Source organism: Scophthalmus maximus, chromosome 19 (assembly GCF_022379125.1).
Source record: "Scophthalmus maximus strain ysfricsl-2021 chromosome 19, ASM2237912v1, whole genome shotgun sequence".
Lineage (NCBI taxonomy): Eukaryota > Metazoa > Chordata > Actinopteri > Pleuronectiformes > Scophthalmidae > Scophthalmus > Scophthalmus maximus.
Genome location: NC_061533.1, coordinates 18316155 through 18337892, shown reverse-complemented (window position 1 = coordinate 18337892; position 21738 = coordinate 18316155). Strand labels below are relative to the sequence as shown.

The following is a 21738-nucleotide window of genomic DNA, read 5'->3' as shown; positions in this document are numbered from 1 at the left end:
CGACAGAGTGTAAAAGTTGAGTTTATTGTTTGACTCCTTAAAGCAGTTGTCAGTTTTTTAAAAGGAGCGGTGCAGACATGCCGGGAGCCCAGACAGCCTCAGAATAGACCAGTCCCTGCAAAGGCACAATGTCGTGCGTCGGAATCTACTCAGGCACCAGCGTACACACAAAGTTTCAGGTGTTAAAATCTGTGGCCGTCCTGTCACATCCTGGATGTGCAGTCATACCCACACAAAATGTTCTCTCTGTGTTTACAGCAAATTTTGTTGAGAGCTACTGTAACAAACACAGTAGCCACTGTAATCGATTCCTCAAACAGAAGAAAAAAATCCCTGAGCAACGGAAAAACCTAACAGAAAAATCCCTGCCTGAATTCAACAATGCTGCTTTTTTATTGCTAATGAAAGCAACATTTCATTCATAAGAGGAAGAATACACAGGTTGAATACACACACACACTCCCTGTGGTTTGTTTGCTCTGAGCAGGGTGAGGGCCGGCCTTGTCTCAGAGGTGACTGATTTACAGTTTGTTGCTGTCTGTCAAGCAGCTGACAGATGGGGAAAACAGTGCAGCCTCCGCCACACTGTCGCCACTGTTTGATGCTTGGCAGTGTCACGAGTGTCACGAAAACGCCGAGCACTGCTCCTTAAGTTTGATGGGAAGGTTAAGAGCGACAAATAAAAAGTGAGCATGCGCTTATTTGTTTAGTGCCTGCATGGACCTGCTAAAAAATGTGTTTTCTTTATTAAATTGAGGACGGGGAGGCTGCGGGGCTGATCTGCTTCATTTGACCTGCATTTAGCAGCAGCTGCTAATGTACTGGAACTACTTTTAAAACCTTTACAGAAACATTGGGATGCCTGGTACTGAAAATGAGAACAAAAGTGTAACACAGGTCTTGTCTGGGTTGAAATCACAGAAGTGGACATGCTTTTGGCAGTAAATCATCTAAGATATAAATAGTCTGCAATATTCCTGGCATGCTCATGGTGTGGGAGAGAACGTCTTATATATTTTAGCAGTTTTTATAAAAAGGTCTTTAAGATATTTCCCTGGCATGGTTCCAGTTTTGGGTTCGCCTTTCAGCACTTGCCAAAAACCTTTTTGTGTTTTGTGCCCTGCAGCGGCTAGCACATTTTAGCCCTGCGTATCATATAAAGAGTAATTTGGGGGTAAAAATGTTTTTCAACCGCTAATATTTTCAAGTGTCTCCCTCTCGTATTTCTCAGTGCTAGTCGGGTCTGCGATGACTCTTACAATAGAACATATGAGAGTCTCCTCTTGGATATCATGAGACTCTGTCTGAAATGACTGTAAAGCACCTGGTTTTCTCACTGTGGGTTTTAACTTTGCCTTTTGAAAACGGGGACGGGTTTGGGGTCTCGGGCGGCTCTTATTTTGAAAAGAAAAACAGGTAAGAACCATACTGGCACAGAGCGCTTTTCTGATTATAAGATCCAGACAGTTTCTGTCACCTCAGAAGTGGTGTCTTGGTCTAACAATTAAGAACAGGCATCACTTTAACGTTCGCTTTGATCCTATCAACACTCACACCACCGATTTTAGAAGTAGCACGCAGTGAAGAAGTAGCACTAGAAGAACAGAAGCACAAATTATTGGAGCAGTGTGCATGTACTCCACGTGAATGTGTAGAAAGAGACTAATGTCCTCCTAATTGAGCAATAGGTGTTTGTTTTGTCAGGAGATTTTAGACTAAATGGAGTCAGATTCCCGCAGATCTCCTGGGATGATGGGAGGGCCGGGCGGGAGTCCAGCAGATCCCAGCAGTCCTCCAGCTTCTTAATCCCTGTCATTACCTAAAACCGGCCTGCCTGCCAGTCACTGCCCTCTCATCAGCCCCGTCCTTTGTCCCTCTATTTCTTCCCTTACATCCTCTCTTTCATTAGTCTCATCTCACGCTTCTTTATTTTCTCCTGCGTTATTGTTTACAATGAATTCTATAAACCCCCCCCACCAACACTTCATTAGAACAGCACTTATCTCATTGAAACGTTTAAGTCAAGGGAAGAGTGACAAGATAAGAGAAATGTCCGTGTCACTTCTTATGACAGAGCCACTGCACTGACCTATTTTTACATTTCTACTGTACAAAAAAATGCCTGGGAATGTTTATGGCAAGTCACAAAAGACTTTCTGTACACAATCATTCAATCACACCATCTGCTGAATAAATAGCTGACCATGAGCAGCTATAAAACAAAGGTCTGACAGAAGTATCTCAGTCGGAGAGGATAAAGTGTGCTATTATAGCACATCCTGTGGTGCTTGCTGTTTTGTCCATTGACACACGCAGTGTGGTCAGGAGATAGAGGATGGGTGCGGGGGAGGGTCTCCCGAGAAGGGAGAGGGGAAACACCTTGTGACCCCTTATGTTCCTGACCAAACTACTGGAGGAGCACAGAGCACTGCTGGACAGCTGTTGGCTTACATTTAAAATGATAATAACCTGCTCAGACCTGTCAAGCGAAGAGTGACAAGAACGTATGACATTGAAAAAAAAACAGGAACATTTTTAATGTTAAGTGTAGTTGCTGAAATCATTTTTAAACGTTGCAATGAAGACGAGTGGAACATATAAAGCTGCTGTCCCCATTGTGTGTTTGTGTTTGTGTGTGTGTGCGTGTGTGTTCTTGGCAGATGAACAATAGATAAGTGATAAATAAACAGTTGAACATTCTGGATTTTGTTTCTCAATGCAACGACAATGATAGGCTGGCAAACGCTGCAGTAGTTTGGCAGCGGCAGCGGCTGCGGCGTGTTTGGGTTTTGATACAGATGTAAAACTCCACTGTCTCCCAGGCACAGACAGCATGACTTCTGCTGCAGACAAACCCTTCGTCCGCTTGGCCCATCCAAGGAAAACTATGCTTTGATGCACGCGCACGCTCAGTTCACTGACACCAAGTGAACGTCTGGATGGGTTTTTCCCCCCTTCATACTGACAGTATCAAACTAGGACGGAAAACCGAAGCAGCACGCTCTTGGTGCCTTTGACTTCTCCATCGATTGTGACCTTTTTTAACTCAACAATAGCTAAAAAGAAAGTATCAACATCTATGCAGCAAACAGTCTTGATTTATTCCATGCAGTCTTCTTGTTTGTTTTTAATTAAGCCACAATGTGAAAATAATTCAAAATGCCATGTGGGCTAATCCTTTGAGCTACCATTATCTTCTATGACGGCTTTTTTCCCCCCATCATCAACGTACAACATTTAACTGTTGCACAATCGTGTTTTGTATTTTTTCCTCTTACTCGCAGGGAGGATGCAAAGATTCTTTTATCTGTGCTGACATAAGGGCCTTGCTTTGTGAAAGCAAACATGAGGTTCAGTCCCTCTCCCCTCGCGAACTCTCATATTATGTGGACAGTCCCTAAACAATGTATTGGAGTTATACTAGACAATACAGGCAGACACACAAAAGAAATCAACAAAATCTCTTCACGAGAGGAATTTTCTGCCCGGCCAGGCTTACAGTAAACCAAAAAATATATTTGCATCCGCTGTTTTAATCCAATTCAGGACACGTGATGAAACTATAAAGAGCACTCTATCAACAGGTGCATTGCTCATTAAGAGAAATGTGCTTAGAGCGACAAAAATGAAACAATAGCGCAGCCTTATCAGCACAAACATTTCTTATGATTGGGTGGAAGCCCGTACTTGGTTCAATGCGCAGGTCAAGTGTAGGCAGATGTGGGGGGAAGATAGTTACAGCTGACCTCAGGCATAAGGGTGTAATTAGCCACGTACAGAGCAGCACAATGCCCCCTTTGCAAGATGTTTACAGATCTTTCCATTTCACACTATGGGAATGTTTTTTTCATTTCTCTCATGCGGGCGTGCTCTGGAGCAACAGACGCTCAACGGCCGGAGATCCCCAGATAACCTGCAGTTTGACAATATGCTCCGCCAATTAGCAAAAACCCCTCAGCAGGAGCCGTGCCCTTGCGCATCTGAGGGTGTGTCACTGGCTCCGTGGCACAGGAGTGCGACATCGTCTGACACAGCAGAGTCGGCACTTAGCAAGCCGATGCGAAAGGCCTGCCGCGGCTGTGGCTGACAGGCAGCAGAGGGGTGGTTCGATGACTGTACTCCAAGCAAAGTTCTTTATGAATTATTGCATTTGCTCCACATAAAAAAAAAAGAACCAAGAGTGTGCACTTAAAGTTCCACGTCGTCTATACGGTGACACCACACTGTGTTGCCAGCCCCACCCTGCCCCAAGGCCCCCAGGTCCCGACAAATGATTTGTCGGGGCCCTGGGGGCCTGCTGTTGCTGGCCACAAATCAATGAACTGAGGGGATCCGTGTCGCTGCCAACAATTTTTACACTTCAAACAAACGTCAGGTCCCAGATTACACTTTCAGTCACTTATCTCCTCCTCTGGCATACAGTGAACGTCCCCCAAGGCAGCCCCTGTCAGTGACGTCAGCGAACCTTACAGTTTGTCTCGATTGCTCACACACTATTCCTAGACCTATTCACTAAACATCCCAACCCATAACGCCATCTACCAAAAGACAGACACTTTTCCCGAAACTCTAAACACTATTTCCCTGTTTAAACACATGATTCAGGTTTGCTGAACAACTTGTGCAAAACTCTAAACACAAATGCCTTCATTCATCATTGGTTACACCATATTCTCATTCAGAAAGCACTCCATTCAATAGCATTAACTCGAGTCATCACAACTGGAACACAATTGGCACACAACTCCACATGTGGAAACACTGGAGTCAAAATTGTTCACACACCCATCAGAACCCCAGGATAAATAGATACAAGGGCCATGGGGCAGTTGGAACAATGGATCCACCTGAAGGAAGAGGAAGAGCAAGAAGAGCAAGAAGAGCAAGAAGAGGAGGAGGAGGAGTAAGGAAGAAAGAGATAAATTGTTTCAGATGAAATTCATGCAACTCTTGTTGACCATGTCCTCGGTTGGGCAAAGAGTTCAGCCACATCTTAGCAGCTTTACAGTAGCTTCTATACTGTAATATAAACCTGCAGAGAGGATGATAGCTAAGTAATTGACATCCTGCTCTCTACTGTAACTTTGGGGTCATGTACTCTGTGCTGTTACAGCACATACATGTACTGTAGCTGTTGTGCATTATGCTGTCTGAAATGCGTTGAATTACTGTACCATATCACATACAGGTACAGCAATCACTGTATGCTCCTAGTTTGTAAATAGGATGATCCCATCGGTACTTCTATTTTTGCAGAACTGAGAGACGAGCACCTGATGGAGGCAGAAGACTTTTATTTTCAAAAGCATGAGAGAGGAAAATTGTGAATATGATCAGGCCAACAACACAATATGCTTAGAGAGGAGACAGACTCAATTTTCCACTTTATGTACAAACTGTTATTTTTCTTATGTTAGGTTACTATACATTACAGTGTTAGCTTATTTTTCGTTGTTACCCAGGAGATGATTGTACTGTGTTCTACAGTACATTACTGTAAGGAATCCAAAAGTTCTAAATGTATACATTGGTTGTGTCTTTATACTGTGTTCATCATTGAGAGTAAAGAGTTGTTGTTCAGGGGGAAAAACCATAGGCGTCATTCATTGCAGTCACAGGTTTTTATGGAAGTGTTTTGAACTGATCTCACCAGCGTTTAATGGCAGTTTGTAGTGTGTGTGAATGTGATGGCTTTAGCGTTACGTCTGAAGGCAAAGTTTGGTTTTAATGTAAGAGGACATGGTTTTGAGGGTAGAGTTCGGTTTTGACATGGAAGAATGACATTTGTGCAAATGAGTGTGCAGTTATGCAATCGTGTTGAGAGTTTTGGGAAATGGAGCATTATCTCACGAAATGTGTCTTTCCAAACGAAAAAAAAAAAAAAAAAAAAGCCGTGATAAAGATGAAGATCACTCACCTCCCCTCTCTTCAAAAGCATTTGATAGTATCAACTCTGGCTACGTTTTGTCCGTGCACCAACACAACAACGGCCAGAGTGAGACAGAAGCAGCCACATCACAGCAGACGGGGGCATTGCAGCAGCAGATCAAGAGCAGCCACAGCTGTGGCAGGGACGCATGTGTGGTCCAGGCCTGAGGAGAGAAAACACTGTGGCACGCTGCAGCTGTAAGTGGCTCAGCTAACTGCATCATGGCGAAAGAAAATATGACACACACAATGAAACTCATGGCCAAAAACTGACAGCATATATTTGGTCTGGAAAGAAATGTAAGTCAATCCTCACACCCAGTTGATAATCGTCCTCCCCCGTCCGCCACCCCACACCTCCCCGTAAAACTGAGCTCGGGATCAGAAGCGGGACTTTATCTTGGCACCTATGGAGGCTATGATTAACAAGTGAGGAGGTCCTCTGAAGATATCCAAGACGATGCTCTAATCTGACCATCTGTTTCTTATCTGCTCACCTTTTATTTTTTAAATTTGCAAATTTATTTGTCTAACGGATTTTGGGCCTGCGAAGCAGCAGGCGCCCAATCCTCTCCCCGGGGAATGAAGTGGAGGTGGGTCCCACCTGGTGTGTGTGTGTGTGTGTGTGTGTGTGTGTGTGTGTGTGTGTGTGTGTTTGTCTAAGCTCAAGGATAAAGTAAGAGCAGAAGAAGTATGGAGGTTTTTTTTAACCATTCCTAGCCTCAGGAGCAAGAGGAAAGATACGACCACTTTCACTTACAAAAAAAAAACTTGAAATATTTGATACATGATGCAAATGATATAAATAGAGCTCAGTGCTTCTCACCTGATCTGGGGCGCAGCAGTTGGGTCTATGAAGTCTCTGCCACGTTGGACCCCTCTCAACGTGCAGCAGGCCGATGAGCTGTGATCCATGAAAGCCGATTCCTTTCACCTGAGGCGTCCCTGACAACGTTGCATTTACAGTAAAATCATGTACAGGCAGGATTCATGTGGCAGCGCCCGGTTATCACCACAAGGAGGCCTGTTTTGGACACAACGTCCAAACCAAACCTGCTGTAAATACGGACATGTCCCCTCTTTGTTTCACTGACAGTGATTTATCTGAGCTGGCCAGGGGATCTCTCGTACTACCATTTGATGAATAACTCAAATTAGTTTCAGCTTATCGAATAGTTTGTCAAACCGTTGTTAGTAATGCAAAATGTATCCTCTGCACTTCAAAATGCAATCTTAATTGGATTTCTCCTTTTTCAGTTGGACCGAACTGATCCATTTCAATTTTGCATCAAATGAAAGCTGTACGAACGAAACACTACGCACAAAGCATTCTCTAAACAGTTGACAAAGTTATGGACCAATTGAGTTTCATGATAAACATGGATAATTTGCCTTTTTGTGAGTTGCCCTGCATCAACTTCTCATACGATGCAATCGGCGGTGAGGTGGAATGATGACAGGGTCCAGGGGAAGGGGTTGTAGAAGTGATGGTGTCACTGTGAAGTTTCCTTTTGTTTTTGTTTCAACCCCGCGTGTTCCCTTGGCCCTTTCTCATGGAAATGAATCCTCAGACTTGAGAATTCAATTCACACATGGTCCCGCGCTGCCCACTGACATTTGATTTAATCTTCAAAACGCTTTGCATTTCGCCGTCGATCTAATTACGCTCCCATTTCGAAGTGACTCATCAAACTCCTTATTATAATTTTTTGAGCAGAAATGATTTGCGCCTTTAACTGCCCCCCTTTCACGTGGAGTGATTGTGATGTAAAAGCAGAGAGCTGGAAATGTCCAGACCTGTTCCACAGAGAGTCCTCCTTCCTTTCAAATAATAATGCATAAGTTTTGGTTTTTTTTAAAAAAGAAAGAAGAAAAACAGCACGAAAATCGCCAGAAAGAAAAGTCCAGATGAAAGGATGAAGTTATTGTCTCGAGAAGAAGGAGAGTGGGGCAGGGGTCCGCATTGTTTGCATGATGTAATCATTCATTCACTCTAATGCACACAGTAACTGATTCAATAAAAAGTTTGAGAACATTATTATTATTATTATTATTAGTAGTAGTATTATTTATGGGAGAGAACCTGCCCACAGTAAATCTTTACTTTTCGGTTAAAAAAACAACAACAACAACAACAACAACAACAACCACGGCCTCAAAAAATGTATTTAATTGATTGTTGTCTTTTATTCACCTGCAATCACTAAAAATGTGTCGTTCATCTCGCAAACATGATACATTCGTTCTGAAAGGGGTTTTGACCGATGTCTACTATAGGGGGAGGAAGAGGTGAGAGAGGAGGGGGGTGTGACTTGAGGCAGGGAAAAGGGGGGTGGGTTGTGGGGTCGTCCTGGGAGGGAACCGGGGCTGTGGAGGGCCGAGTTTAAAAAGGCAGACGCCAGCAGTCACTCACTCACTCTCACACTCGATCTGTCTCTCCACCAGCTCCCGGCAGCAGCAGCAGCAGCAGCAGCAGCAGCAGCAGCAGCAGCAGCAGCAGCAGCAGCAGACCCTTGCGATTCCCTGGTTCTTGCTCGGATTCACCGAAGCAGCCTTGGAACTGTACAGGACTTTTTCTTTTCTTTTCTTCCTTTCTTTTTTTTTTTTTGTTGACAACTGCAGCATGCAGACCACCACTGGGGAATACATTGATAACTATGAGTACTATGATGACAATGAGACTGTCTGTGACTACTCAGAGTGGGAGCCCTCTTACTCCCTGATCCCAGTGCTCTACATGCTCATCTTCATCCTGGGCCTGTCAGGCAACGGCGTTGTCATCTTCACCGTCTGGCGGTCCAAGTCTAAACGCCGTGCCGCGGATGTCTACATAGGGAACCTGGCCATCGCTGACCTCACCTTCGTTGTGACCCTACCTCTCTGGGCCGTGTACACGGCGCTGGGCTACCACTGGCCCTTCGGCGTGGCTCTGTGCAAGATCAGCAGCTACGTCGTGCTGGTCAACATGTACGCCAGCGTCTTCTGCCTCACCTGCCTGAGCTTTGACCGCTACCTGGCCATTGTGCACTCTCTGTCCAGCAGCAGGCTGCGCTCGCGGGGCACCATGCTGGCATCCTTGGGCGCTATTTGGCTGCTGTCTGGCCTGCTGGCCGTGCCCACGCTGCTCTTCCGCACCACTGTGAACGACCAAAACAGCAATCGGACCACATGCGCCATGGACTTCAGCCTCGTGACCTTGAACCAGAAGCACGAGTTCCTCTGGATTGCAGGACTCAGCTTGTCCTCCTCTGCCTTGGGTTTTCTCCTACCATTTTTGGCCATGACTATCTTCTACTGCTTCATTGGCTGCACCGTCACGCGTCACTTCAACAACCTGCGCAAGGAGGACCAGAAGAAGAAGAGACTGCTGAAGATCATCACCACGCTGGTGGTGGTTTTCGCCATTTGCTGGACTCCCTTCCATGTGCTGAAGAGCATGGACGCCCTGTCCTACCTGAACCTGGCTCCGAGCTCCTGCGGCTTCCTGCGTTTCCTGCTGCTGGCTCACCCCTACGCTACCTGTTTGGCCTACGTCAACAGCTGCCTCAACCCGTTCTTGTACGCCTTCTTTGACCTGCGCTTTCGCTCCCAGTGTCTGTGCCTGCTCAACCTGAAGAAGGCCATGCATGGCCAGATGAGCTCCATGTCGTCCACGCTCAGCGCCCAGACTCAGAAGTCAGAGATTCATTCCCTGGCCACAAAGGTGTAGAGGGCAAAAGGAAGGAAGGTGGAGCGGTGCTGCGGGACGGTCCCAGCTTCCACCAGTGGAACACTTGTGAAAATACAGACTTTAAGTGTCCATTGTTCAAAGCTGGTAAGATGAGATGATGAACTTTGAATTGCCAGTGCTCACAGTCATGAAATCCATTATATGTGCCTCCTGCCCTGCAGTGAGAGGTGTCACCGGGTAGCTGGAGGCAGCTGGCTGAACTCCTTTGCTGCTCGGTTGATCAAATTCTCAGAGGAAAGGTCTATTTTTCTTGTTTTGTTTTGTCCTGCTCTGCAAAAGTTCTCATTTGTATCATGAAAAGAGGGCAGATTTCTGATTTTAGGAATTGTGAATCGGTTTTGCATGTAAATCTTTTTACACTGGATGAAACATAAAGCTGTACAGTATTTTCATACCATGGCATTCTTTGTCTGTTTTGTTTTTGTTTCAATGCGGTTTTGTTTCAGAAGCACTTGTTTTAAAAAGAATGTGTGAGCAGGGAAATCAAACAGAGCAGTGCCCGTCTGGAAAGCTTGATGTTTGTGATGATAGGAGTCTGGGCTGTGGGGGCGGGGGGGGGGGGGACGCGTAAGAGGAGTAAAGGTGTTGCGGCTTAATTATATAGTTTGTGGAGGGGAGACAGGGGCAGACAGGCAGATGGCAGTTGACAAATGTTGGGGAACAGGAACGGGGTGGGATGGGGTGGAGGGGTTTCGCAGTGTGGTCACGGCACTAAAGAGGGTCAGAGGAACTTTATAAACGTTCCACTTTGATGTACACGTTTTATTTTATGACATCACTGTAACTAACTACTGTATTAAAGACATGTTCTATGAACCGGATCTCCTAAATTCATTGTATGTGTGAGAAGAAGAAAAAAAGAGTTTCACTTTAGCTGTGAAAATGTGACAAAAAAAAGTCAGGTGAGACTCTTTCATGAAAACTTAAGTTTCACTGCACCATCCTGTTATTTCAGTGTGAAGTATCTCCACCATCTTAAGGCTTTGTCATGAATACCTTGCATTTGTGCTACACCTTCAGACTAATAGATCTCTAATCTCTATTGATTCACAGCCAGTATCCAGACTGTAACCGGATTATGCAAAGCGCAGGCCATCCTGCAAGTTGTGTATTCGATACTCAGTTGTGACTTTTATCAGCTGCGGTTCTTTTACTGTGTGACGACACGGTGCTGTGACTTACAAACAAAGGTTTTTTGGAATTTCGGAAACCGCATGTTTTTATCTGTGACCAGCGGAAGGAGAGAAAAAAACGTTTGAAAAGTTTAACTCCACTGTAAAACACCCACAATTCATGTCAGACAATGTCATTCGCTGTCACAAAAAGACCATCTATCCACATGAGGTAAAGCCAAGCAAACTTCCACATGTTCACTGAATAATGGGGTCATTACCAATGAGTGACTCTTCTCAGAGATCCTTTGAGTTGACAGTAATGAGCTCTGTTGGACATAATCACCGTTTAGAGATGGCTGGTGGTTGGGGGGCTGGGGGGCTGGGGGGAGGGGGGGGGGGGAGTGGGTCTCTAATCTGGCAGAAGTCGGGGCCGCCAAACAAGTCAATATTTGTCTCAGCTGAAAAGAGATTGCAGACAGAGCAGTTGCTGCGGGGTGCAGGGCGGGGTTGGTGTTGGGGGTGGGGGTGGCATAGCCAAGGCAAAAGGGTGAAAGAGAATTTGGGAATGAGGCGAAGCAGTTTGAAATAATTTGAGCAAAAAAAAAATGATTCCGAAGGTCCCCTGTGCAAGCGTCTTCTTGTGACATAGTTACCTTTTATTGTGAGGCGAAATCTAGCAGCCGTGGTAATTATGGCTGGAGCAAAGTCATAAAAATAAACAGGCAACGCTGTGTCGTTCATCCATTACCGTTCGACAACCTTACCCATAAGTTTTAGTGTTGTTACCATGGCGACAGAGCCGCGGTGCGCCTGCCGCCCTCATATCGGAGGGAAAGGCAACCTAACTATATGGCCTTTGAGCTTGGAGAAAAAACTCACGGCTATAGGAGTCTTGTGTTGCCTCACATCTTAAAGTAACAACATGTGTGAAACTGCGAGAATGCGAAGCCTCGTGATTCATCGTGCATTGTGCGTGAGAGATCATGTGTTACTTATTGTCCATCCTGGCAAAAAGGAGCAGACTGGACAGCAGCGAAGCTTGAAGTACATTACAGGAGGGTTCATTATGATGAATGTGAAGGCCTCAACACACACAAAGAGCACGAGGACTGCCTAAACACACATTTATTCTTCCTTCAAGATTTATACGTGGACATTTGTAGGTACAGTTTAGTTTAATGTGTCAGATTCAAAGGGAATCACATAACTCCAACTTTTACTGCAAAAAAAAAGGCTACAACAGAGGAATCTAGTGATTACCTGGCTCATCTTTACACTCAAAAGCGGACATATGTTTGACAGTAAGACAGTGGAAGCAGGGCAGAGTCAACCGCGCATGCTGGAGTGGCCAGACTTGTTGTTGTTGTTGAGATGAGCTGGGCTGACAGCTTGTCCGATGCTGTTAGCCAGCAAGTCCACTTTGGGAGAACTCATCCAGAATACCAGCTGAGCAAAGCACTGGGGGTCCACAGGGGCCACGGCCGACACAAAAAACAACTGATGTGTTGGCCTCGAAATGCACATAAATCTTTGTGTGTGGCCTGTGTGAGCTGTTTGGGTGCATGGATGTTTGGGTGTGGGCTTCACAGCGAATGTACACCTAATCTTAGACGGAGGTCAGCCATGGTAAACCTCCGGCCCCTTAAAATTATTATTTTTCCTTCGTATCTGGAGAGTAGAGGCTGAACTTTTCCATTAATTTAATGTCATGATTTTAGGGTTTTTTCTGACCAACAGCTGCAGCCTCTAGTCAAAATAAAGAAACACCCTGCAGCCTATTGCATGCTCTAGTTCAAAAGTACTACATTCTAGGCTTTGTGCAAGATAACATAAATCTAATTCATGCTTTTTCAAGTTATTGATTTTGATTTACTCCTCCCCCCCCCCAAAAAAAGATACTTGAATTAAAAGTAAGCAGCAGTGTTTTAATGCCTCACGCTGAGCTGCTTTATTCTTTCATCTGAAAGAATAAGGCTGGAGATAGTCCAAATTACTGTTATTATTCATCTACAGAGTCAACGAAAAACACCCAAACCAGAAAAGGTATTTGTTTGTGTCTCAATACTTTTCAGCTTTGGTCTGAGACTCTCAAACACAAACCAAATCTTTGAAAACATGTCATAAATAATTTGGGCATCATCATTTCCCAAAACAAGCTGCGTAGTATTCAATAAATGTAAATGATAAAGGAATGTATCCAATCCATACAATATTATGAGCAGCTATTTAAGACATATTAGGTGTTCTTCGCATTTACAGCGGCAGGACACTATCAAATTAACCTACTGTAAGAGAAACTAAGAGTTTTACAGCCCAGAGGAATAAAATGTCAGGATTAGGGCCCACAGAGTTGTCAGTATAGGAACAACTCATCGTTATCTCTGGTCCTTGTGCTAGAAATATATAGACTGTAACCAGACTCCTTTAATATCAATGGGAAAATCATCAGTCCTCACATCCAAACTCAAAGCACACCAAAGCAGCCCACACAGGTGCCCACTCTTGTGTGTTGTTGTCGTCAGTGTGAGCTGCTACACCCAAATGGGACATCTGAGCCAAAACGCAACTGCCTGCTTCTCCTCAGATCTCCCTGCTGTTCCATCCCACCCAAGCAGCAACAAATGCACTCTATTGTGTGTGTGTGTGTGTGTGTGTGTGTGTGTGTGTGTGTGTGTGTGTGTGTCTTCATGTGTGTGTTCATATGCACATGTAAACAGAGATCTGACACATTCCACGGCCTGTCAACGCCAACCCTACTTTCTTCGTCCACCTGTTGCCCAACTATAATACACACACACTCGCACATACACACACACACACACACACAGACACACACACACACACGCTAGACATACCAACAGTCGCAAAAAAAATTGCATTTGCTCAGCGAAACGTATCACAATGGATGGAACTACGAGAAGCGTCCAGCCATTAGTTGCTTTACCACAGAGTGAAGGAGAAGGGGGAGGGGGAGAAGGAGAGGGGCTGATAGCATTACTTATTATCCCCCAAAACTTTCTCTGAAAGATCAGAAGTAATTTGGACATCCCTCCCCCTGCCTGCCCGTATGCCTTACCTGTGAAGATTGAGCACAAAGGGTCTACCAGGAAAGACGATTTGGTGTAGGGGGTGAGGGTGTTGAAGTGTGGCCTGCATTTGGTCCTGTGTGTGTGTGTGTGTGTGTGTGTGTGTGTGTGTGTGTGTGTGTGTGTGTGTGTGTGTGTGTGTGTGTGTGTGTGTGTGTGTCTGTGTGTGTGTGTGTGTGTTTGTGCGTGTGTGCGTGCGTGCGTGCGTCCGTGGCTAGGAAGGTGTGCAAGAGCATGTATAAGGAAGCGTCCGTGTTCTTCTACGCTTCCTGGAATTATCATTTGTATTTAGTAAAAGGTCCTGAAAATCTATTTCCTCAATCCCAACATAAGCAATGCGAGCTGAATAACCAACAGCTTTAGTTATTTACTTTTAGACTATCATATTTCTAATATCATTATCTTTGCACATTTATCAGTGGTTCGAAGTGTCACATTCGTCACTGCACCAACCACAGTGAGTCAGTTCTGATCAAACCACAGTTCACATCAGTTAGTGCATGAGCTGAATCTTTGAGTGTTGACTTCTTAATAAAGGAACTAAGAGTGCATGTTTTTTTTACCGTCACAAAGAAATTCATATGGCTTTAAAACGTAATGCTTTATTTGTAATTTGCACATCACGAAACAGGAAACTTTTTAAAAAATGTTACTTTTCGTTATGACATTTTGGTAAATATGAATATGTTCAGTCACACTCTTGCCAACAGTTAGACATGAAAATCAGCTAGCCTTACTGAAGCCCAAGTGTACAGAACAAAGTGTTAAAGTTCTGCATTAAATAAAAGCTTAAAGTCTTGTGTGTAACCCACATCAATTCCACAGACAGGCGTTTATATCCTGAACCCGTGTTGTTGCCATGTATGATCTCCAGCCTGCTAATGTTAGTATGTCGCTCAAGTAAAAAAAAAAGAAAGAAGAAGCTTTTTTGAAGTGTTTAACGAGAAGCATCTGTCTGATGCTGTTTAAATGCCAGTTGTGTTTTACACACATTTTATGGATCACCACATCTCTGGCGTTTATGCCAAATTTCCTCAACAAACCCACAGAAAGCTGCAAAGGAAAGACACATACAGCCAGCGAACAGGCGGGATTTTGAGCGAGGAGTAGTGTTTTTTCCCATGTTCACTGAGGGATTGACAGCTTTGTGACGGGAAACTGTCCGGATTAGGGCTTACATTGTACAGTTAATGACATAAAGAGCCTGAGTCGGAGTATGGACCCAGCTCCAGTCTAGACAGCAGAGTCCCTGATCCTCCAAAACCAGTCGGTCCCACTTGACGCAGAAAGCTCGAACGCAGTTTCCCCCTGTCATACCGTGGCACCCACTGACCCCATGTTTCAACACTTAACATTTCACATTTTCTTTGTTTTTATACGTTCCGTCTCTCTAATGTAACCTTTCCCCTCTGCTCCCAGAAGTGGGAGATTTCCTATATCGTAGCTAAACTTTTAACCTCTTGACAAAATAACAAGTTGTCAGTTTGAACAAGTTGTCCGAACCCCGATCCCATTATCAATTGGTTGATCAACAGAAGATTAATCAGGAACTCTTTTGAAAACAATTAATCATTTAAGTCATTTTTTTTTTAATGTAAAATGCACAATTTCTCTTGTTGCAGCCTCTCAAGTGTGGATATTTCCTGGTTTTCTTAATTGACTTTGATACTTAAACGGAATAACTTTTGGGTTTTGGACTGTTAGTCAAACAAAACAAGTCATGTGCAAACGACATCTTGCTCCCTGGAAAATTGTAACCAAACAATCACCCGAGACAAGAAGTGTCACATTATCGTTCACGAAAATAACCGTTCGTTTCCTTATGTGTATGTAAATATAAGATATTAACTATAAATGTCAGCATTTCCTCTCAGAGTTTGTCACGTGATCTGTATGCGGATTTTTTTGTTCCTGGATTTAAAGAAAACAATCAGAAAACCTTACGCCCCATTCGCAGCCTCGTTTATCTTCATATCCTCTCCCCTTTACTTGAATCTGTGCTGACAGTGACGGACGAAACACCACAGACCTGGGAAACAGGGCCAAGTCTCCACAAAGCTTATCAACAAGGTCTCACAAATAATGGGGCCTTACATGTCTAATCATGCCTCAGCCAAAGTGGCCACTTGAGTGGTCAATACACACCGTCAGTCTCTCTCCTTGACTCCGTCCTCATTATGCTGACGGTAAATTGTTACCACGCCTGCTCGGGAATCAACGCCGAATTCAGCATGTCCCAGTAATCTCCCTGGTGTGACCCGGAGGTGGCCTCTCACTGTAACTGTTCAGACACTGAGAACAAACTGGAACAGGACTGGAAAAATACATCGCTTGTATGAGATCAGTGTTTTCGGGGTAATGACTTTATCTTTTGGCACATTTCAGGAGGTGATTAGGGAAATCTGGGCTTTCAAGTGGACCACCCCCCCCCCCCCCCCCCCCGCACCTCCTCCCTGTCATCGTTATCCGCTTTTGTTCAGGGTCATGTCCACGCCACCCATTACAACGCTGGCTGGATCTTACTGGGTGTATAACAGGATTTTAGTCAGCTGAGAAAATATGTGGGGGATAAAGCTCACACTGTAAAGTCTCCTACACGTGTGGCACATATGTTGAAATATATGATCATTATCCCTTCGCAGTAGCAAGATGGCGGGGCGCGCATGAGTGCGGCGGCTCTCGGCTCTCCAGTCTGGTGTTCTTTTTCTGCTGTGTGTTTGTGTTTGCTACAGGCAGTTGCGTTGTATTCGTTGTGACACAATGACAAATAAAGGCTTCTTATCTTACATAGGGAACAGAGGTATGTGGGTCCGATTCCCGGTCAGGACTTGGCAAAAAAGAAAATCCAGTGTGGGCCATTGGGCAAGGCCACTTAATTCTACCTGTCTACCTCTGATATATAACTGATCATTGTAAGTCCACTTAATGGATCTATCTATCTATCTATCTATCTATCTATCTATCTATCTATCTATCTATCCATCTATCTATCTATCTGTCTATCTATCTATCTGTCTATCTATCTATCTATCTATCTGTCTATCTATCTGTCTGTCTGTTTGTTTGTCTGTGATGAATAAATGTAGGTAAGACCAGAGGCCGTGCTGTATGGTGCATAGTAATGAACCCCGCTGCTGGTGGATATCATTAGGCAAGAGATGCTGCTTCCGAGGGCAGCGTGGCTTGGCCAGACCTGAATGTGCTGGCCACTTGTCCCCTCCGGATATGGTTGCTCAGGGCTCATCGTCCCTGAGACACAAAGATCCTCTTCACACCCTTCTCTATCCCGTCCATTGTGGAGGGCCCGCCTCGAAGGCACACTGCTCCTGCCTGCTTTGGGACTAAATGCATCTCCTGTCACTGGCTGGTCCCAGTGCCAGTTCAGCTGCTGGGAGCTCACTCAGGTGTTCGGGTCTCCGCAAACAAACATCAGAGGTAAATGACTCGGTTCAGATCACCTTCCGACGCAGGAGTCTTACCTTTGCCAGGGGTGGACGTGATCCGTCACGAACACGGAGCAAGCACTATTCGGAGTTAAATATTGCATGATGTACAATTTAAAATGTTCGATGTTGCGTATTTGATCCTCATCAGAAGGTAGAAAACAACCTCAGGTTGTATCTTTCCCGGAGAATGTGTCAAAACGTCTAAATGTGCAGTGTCTGCATCAGTACATGTGGCGAGCTTTGTGGTTGTCACGGTATTTGGAATATATTTCCAATCCCTTCATTTCCAGAGACTGTGTGGTATCAGCATCATCGTCAAAGTCATCTGCTCAAATAATTTAATCCTGTCATTAGCAGCAGAAGGTGTTTGTGCGGTCTGGCAGCTCTCCTTTATCGCTGAGTTGTTTACATTCACACATAGTTACACACTTGCTTTCCTGGGAGCTGATCCGCACAGAGCTATTTGGCCACTGGGGAGCAGCAGCAGCAGTAGTGTGTAGAAAGGGGAGGTGGTTAGTTTATGCTCCTGCCGGCCTCTGACTCCAGGTTGATGACCTCATGGGTCAGGTAGTCTGCACGGTCCCATCACAAATCCATACTGGGGTTTTTTTTTTCAATGGCAAGAACCATTTCAATCACAGCTCCGTCATGGATGAACACAAGGGAGGACATACAGTTTATATCAATGCATTTTATAAGTTATAAAACTGCTTCATTGCTCTCTCAAAGAAGGTGACAGACATGTTGTTCACCTGGACGTCGCCCTTGTGAGCCTATAGAAAGGAACTGCTGCCACCTGTTGGTCAAGTTGTGCAACTACATTACTGTTCAACCTCAGGGCTCGTGGCCTGAACACAGTGAGTGTTCATAAGTTTTTTTATTTTATGAAGGTTAAAGAATAGGCTCAGATTTCACCACATTTACTTAAAACAGTCTGACACTTGGTCACTGTAACTGTCTCTCGTGGCAAAGCAATCTCCCCAAAAAAGGGATTTTTATTGACAGTGATGTGGCACAAAATCCACAAAAGTTTACCTGGAGCCAATATGAAGCTTCAGCCGTATGAGATAGACAAACAAATGTATAAGTAACAGGAAATGTGTTTTTTCGTGCGGCAGAGGGATAGTGACAGAAAGAGAGAATGTGGTCATGAAGACGCTGTAACTTTGGAAAACATGTTCTTGATTTGCGTGACCCAGGCGGCTGAAACCTCATACATGAAGCCGTAATCACAGGCATGCTTTACTGCAATGAGGCCCACAAGGATAATAGCAGGAGCGTGAAAACAAAGAAGCTACATGAACCAACACGAATTGCATTAATTACACACCCTGCTCTCGTGTCAGGAATAATCCTGGTCTGAAACACCTGTAGAAGTAGTTTAGTAGTAGTTTAAAATGATTTTTCTGTCAAAGAGTTATTTATCAAGCTACTTCTCCTGGTTGAGAATTTACCGTCAATTCTTATAGCTTCTATTTTACGCCTTATCTTTTACCTGAGTAAATAATGACACAGAAATGCATTGAAATGAAAATGATGATTGTTTTTTTTTGTTTTTTTTTCAAACTCTCTCAGGATGTTTAATTATGCTTTTACAATTACAAATACATTTTTCAAGCTTACTTAGTGCTGCTTGTAATGGTACAGTAATGGTCACACCGAAGAAGCAAAACAGAGGTTCTCTTTATATGTGACAGTTTTCAATACGAGGGTCTTGGTTTAAAAGGTCGTTTGCATACACGATCAAGATTTGCTCTTGTCTCTCGAGTTGAGTCAGTTCCCTGTTTTGGCCCTGCCCCACACAGGCTTTTTGCACTGATGCAGCTGGGGGCAAGCTGGGGGAAGCGGCCTGCGGCTCTGGCAAGGCTTATTTCCTTGTAGGGAGAGTGCCAGATCTCTCGGCAGAAGTTGAGCCCTTACGCCCTTTGAGTAGGTCAGTGTTGTGTCTGATGTGGCGCGTGGGCAAATGATGACGGGGGCACAAGTTTTAGGAATGATGGTGGTGTTGGTCCGGGTCAGGACTCTCCCTCTTCTGGACGCCAGTGCAGCAACTGCTGGACGCTTCTGTTTCCGGTTCGGACCTTTGCCCTCTTGTTCTTCTCTGGGATGTGTCGGCTGTGGGGAGTGGGACTGCCGGCCCTGCAGCTTACACTCCAAGTCTTTCAGAGCCCTGTCAGTGTAGGACAGCATGTCTTTACGCACCTGAGAAATCTGCTGCTCAAATTCCTCCCTCAAGGTTTTTTTAGTGGCCTCAAGTTTTTCCTCATAAGTTGCACGCTGCTCATCCTCCTTCCGATTCACCTCGTCTCTGCTCTCATTTGTCGACATCTCATCTCGTCTGTTCTCTTTCTTGCCCTCAGGTTCGCCGCTCGCCTGTGCCCCCTCCATTTCCCTGTCTTTAACTCTTTGCACAAGCTCCAGCATGCCGCTCTTCGGAGGCTTAGAGCCCACTTGTGACCTGATCTGGTTACGTACCTGCTGGAGAACGGACTGCATCTTTGCTTGCATCCCCTTCTCTGCAGCAGCGCTGTCCCCCGGACATTCGGCATCCAGACCTCCAGAGGAGATCTGCTCTTCCACTGCAGCCGTGTCAGCGCCCTGCTGCTGCTGCTGCTGCTGCTCCTGCTGCTCGCCGTTCACCAGTATCTGTGGATTCGTTTCGGAGGATAATTCACTCATTTTGGATTCTCGTCTCGACAGCTGCACCTTGAACCGAGCCACTACAACTGTGTTATGGAGTGCTGCCGTGGCAAGGGACTAATTGACTGAGGAGTTTGTCCCTAGAGAGACTAAACATTAGGGGATTCCGGCTTTCAGTCTAGTGTAATGCGGTGTGATGCATAAGGGAACGATTGAAAACGTTGTGTTGCAACAGCAATGCAAGGCGTGAGACCATTCAAATCCTGGAATACTTCTGCTCCGGTGTGGTGAAAGTGTAGCTTTGTCCAGTGGCACTTTTAACAACAACAAACTACACCTTCTTTATCACTATGTAGTTGTGAAATCACCGGTAACAATTGAGTCCACAATGAATGTTGTGTTCCTCTGTCTACATGTGTGTGAGCCGACTCCCGTGACAACAGTGAGCCTCCTGGTAACAGCGTGAAAAACAAAGCTCTTCAGGGACAGTCGCGGTGGGAGCGCTTGAGGGGTGGGCTCCGAAGTCTCATTAGTGGTTAGTGGGCTGTCGGTGGAATGCAGAGGTGCAGCACTCGATAAAGAAATCTGCGACGCTCGCGTGAGGCTGTTCGTCAACATGTTTGACTGAATACACATCAAGGAGGCTTTCATAAAAGATCCCTTGAGTCATCACTGACCCTGATGAAAAAACTAAACCAAACAAACAAATCAAAAATGTAAAATCTCTGGAGAAATAAATGAAATGATGTATTAGTATAAAGAAGTATTAACATTATGTACATATTCCTTTTTAGTTAAAAGTGACACATGAACAGAAAGTGAATCTATGAAGATCCCACACACGTGTAAAAACGTGTAGCATGAACGGGTGAATCTCCTTATCTTTTATTCTTCAGGTGTGTAAGTACCAACTTAAGGGCGACCAAAAATGAATTATGGATCACGCTGTAGCTGATGACAGATTTGGAATGTTGTGAGAGGAATTATAACAAACATGACAGAGGTGAATAATCACATTAAGATAATTGTTTTTGAGACTGTGACTCAGTGTGGTTCTTGGTTCTGTGGTCACGCAGCAGGCTACTGCAGGAGGGGGCAGTGGTGATTTGTGCACACACGCTCACACACACACACACACACACACACACACGCACACACGCACACACACACACACACACACACATCTAGTGTAATTTAGTTTCATATCAGATGGCTTGAAGATTGCTCTGCTTGTCTAGCACCATTAAAGATAATATTCAGTCAGTCAGTGTTAGTTAGTTAGTTAGTTAGTTAGTTGGTTAGTAGAAATCCCATTTCATATGTTTTTTTCTTTTTTGGGATCATGATCTTACAGAACCTGTAAGTTCCAGAAGGTGATTCTTTTCTTTCTTTTCTTTTTTATCTTGTGCACAAGATTTCTGACTCCATGGACTGTTTCTGGATTCTCTTAGGTAAAGAGTGTTTTATTGTCTGGTAAGGAGAATGAGAGGAGAGGGGAAGTGTTTTCCACCTTCGGTTGTGGTTTACTGCAACCAGCTTTTCACATCCTACATTACAGTTACAGACATTTTTGAGGTTTTATCACAAAGAACTAATCTAAAGGGGGGAAACTGTAATTGCAAATACACACACACACACACACACACACACAACATTGCTACTATACTGTAAAGATCTGTCCTAAATCACACAGGTGATCATAATACACTTGGTGGAAGCAGGAGTCATACGTCAACATGCATGGTCACATCTATAATACATCGTCTCAGCAACTTTAGTGCTAACCGACGTTC

The 21738-nt window shown here is 44.7% G+C and overlaps 1 protein-coding gene across 1 annotated transcript; it reads left to right on the top strand.

Moving 5' to 3' along the window:
- Positions 1-8352: 8352 nt before the first annotated feature.
- On the top strand, positions 8353-10055 carry aplnra (apelin receptor a). Its single transcript, XM_047329300.1, has 2 exons — positions 8353-8379; positions 8413-10055. Exon 2 carries the CDS (start codon positions 8552-8554, stop codon positions 9635-9637), a length of 1086 nt encoding a protein of 361 aa, XP_047185256.1. The 5' UTR covers positions 8353-8379; positions 8413-8551; the 3' UTR covers positions 9638-10055.
- The last annotated feature ends 11683 nt before the right edge of the window (positions 10056-21738 follow it).

Coding starts and splice junctions, on each gene's coding strand:
- aplnra (XM_047329300.1), top strand. CDS start 8,552: ATGCAGACCACCACTGGGGAATACATTGATAACTATGAGTACTATGAT.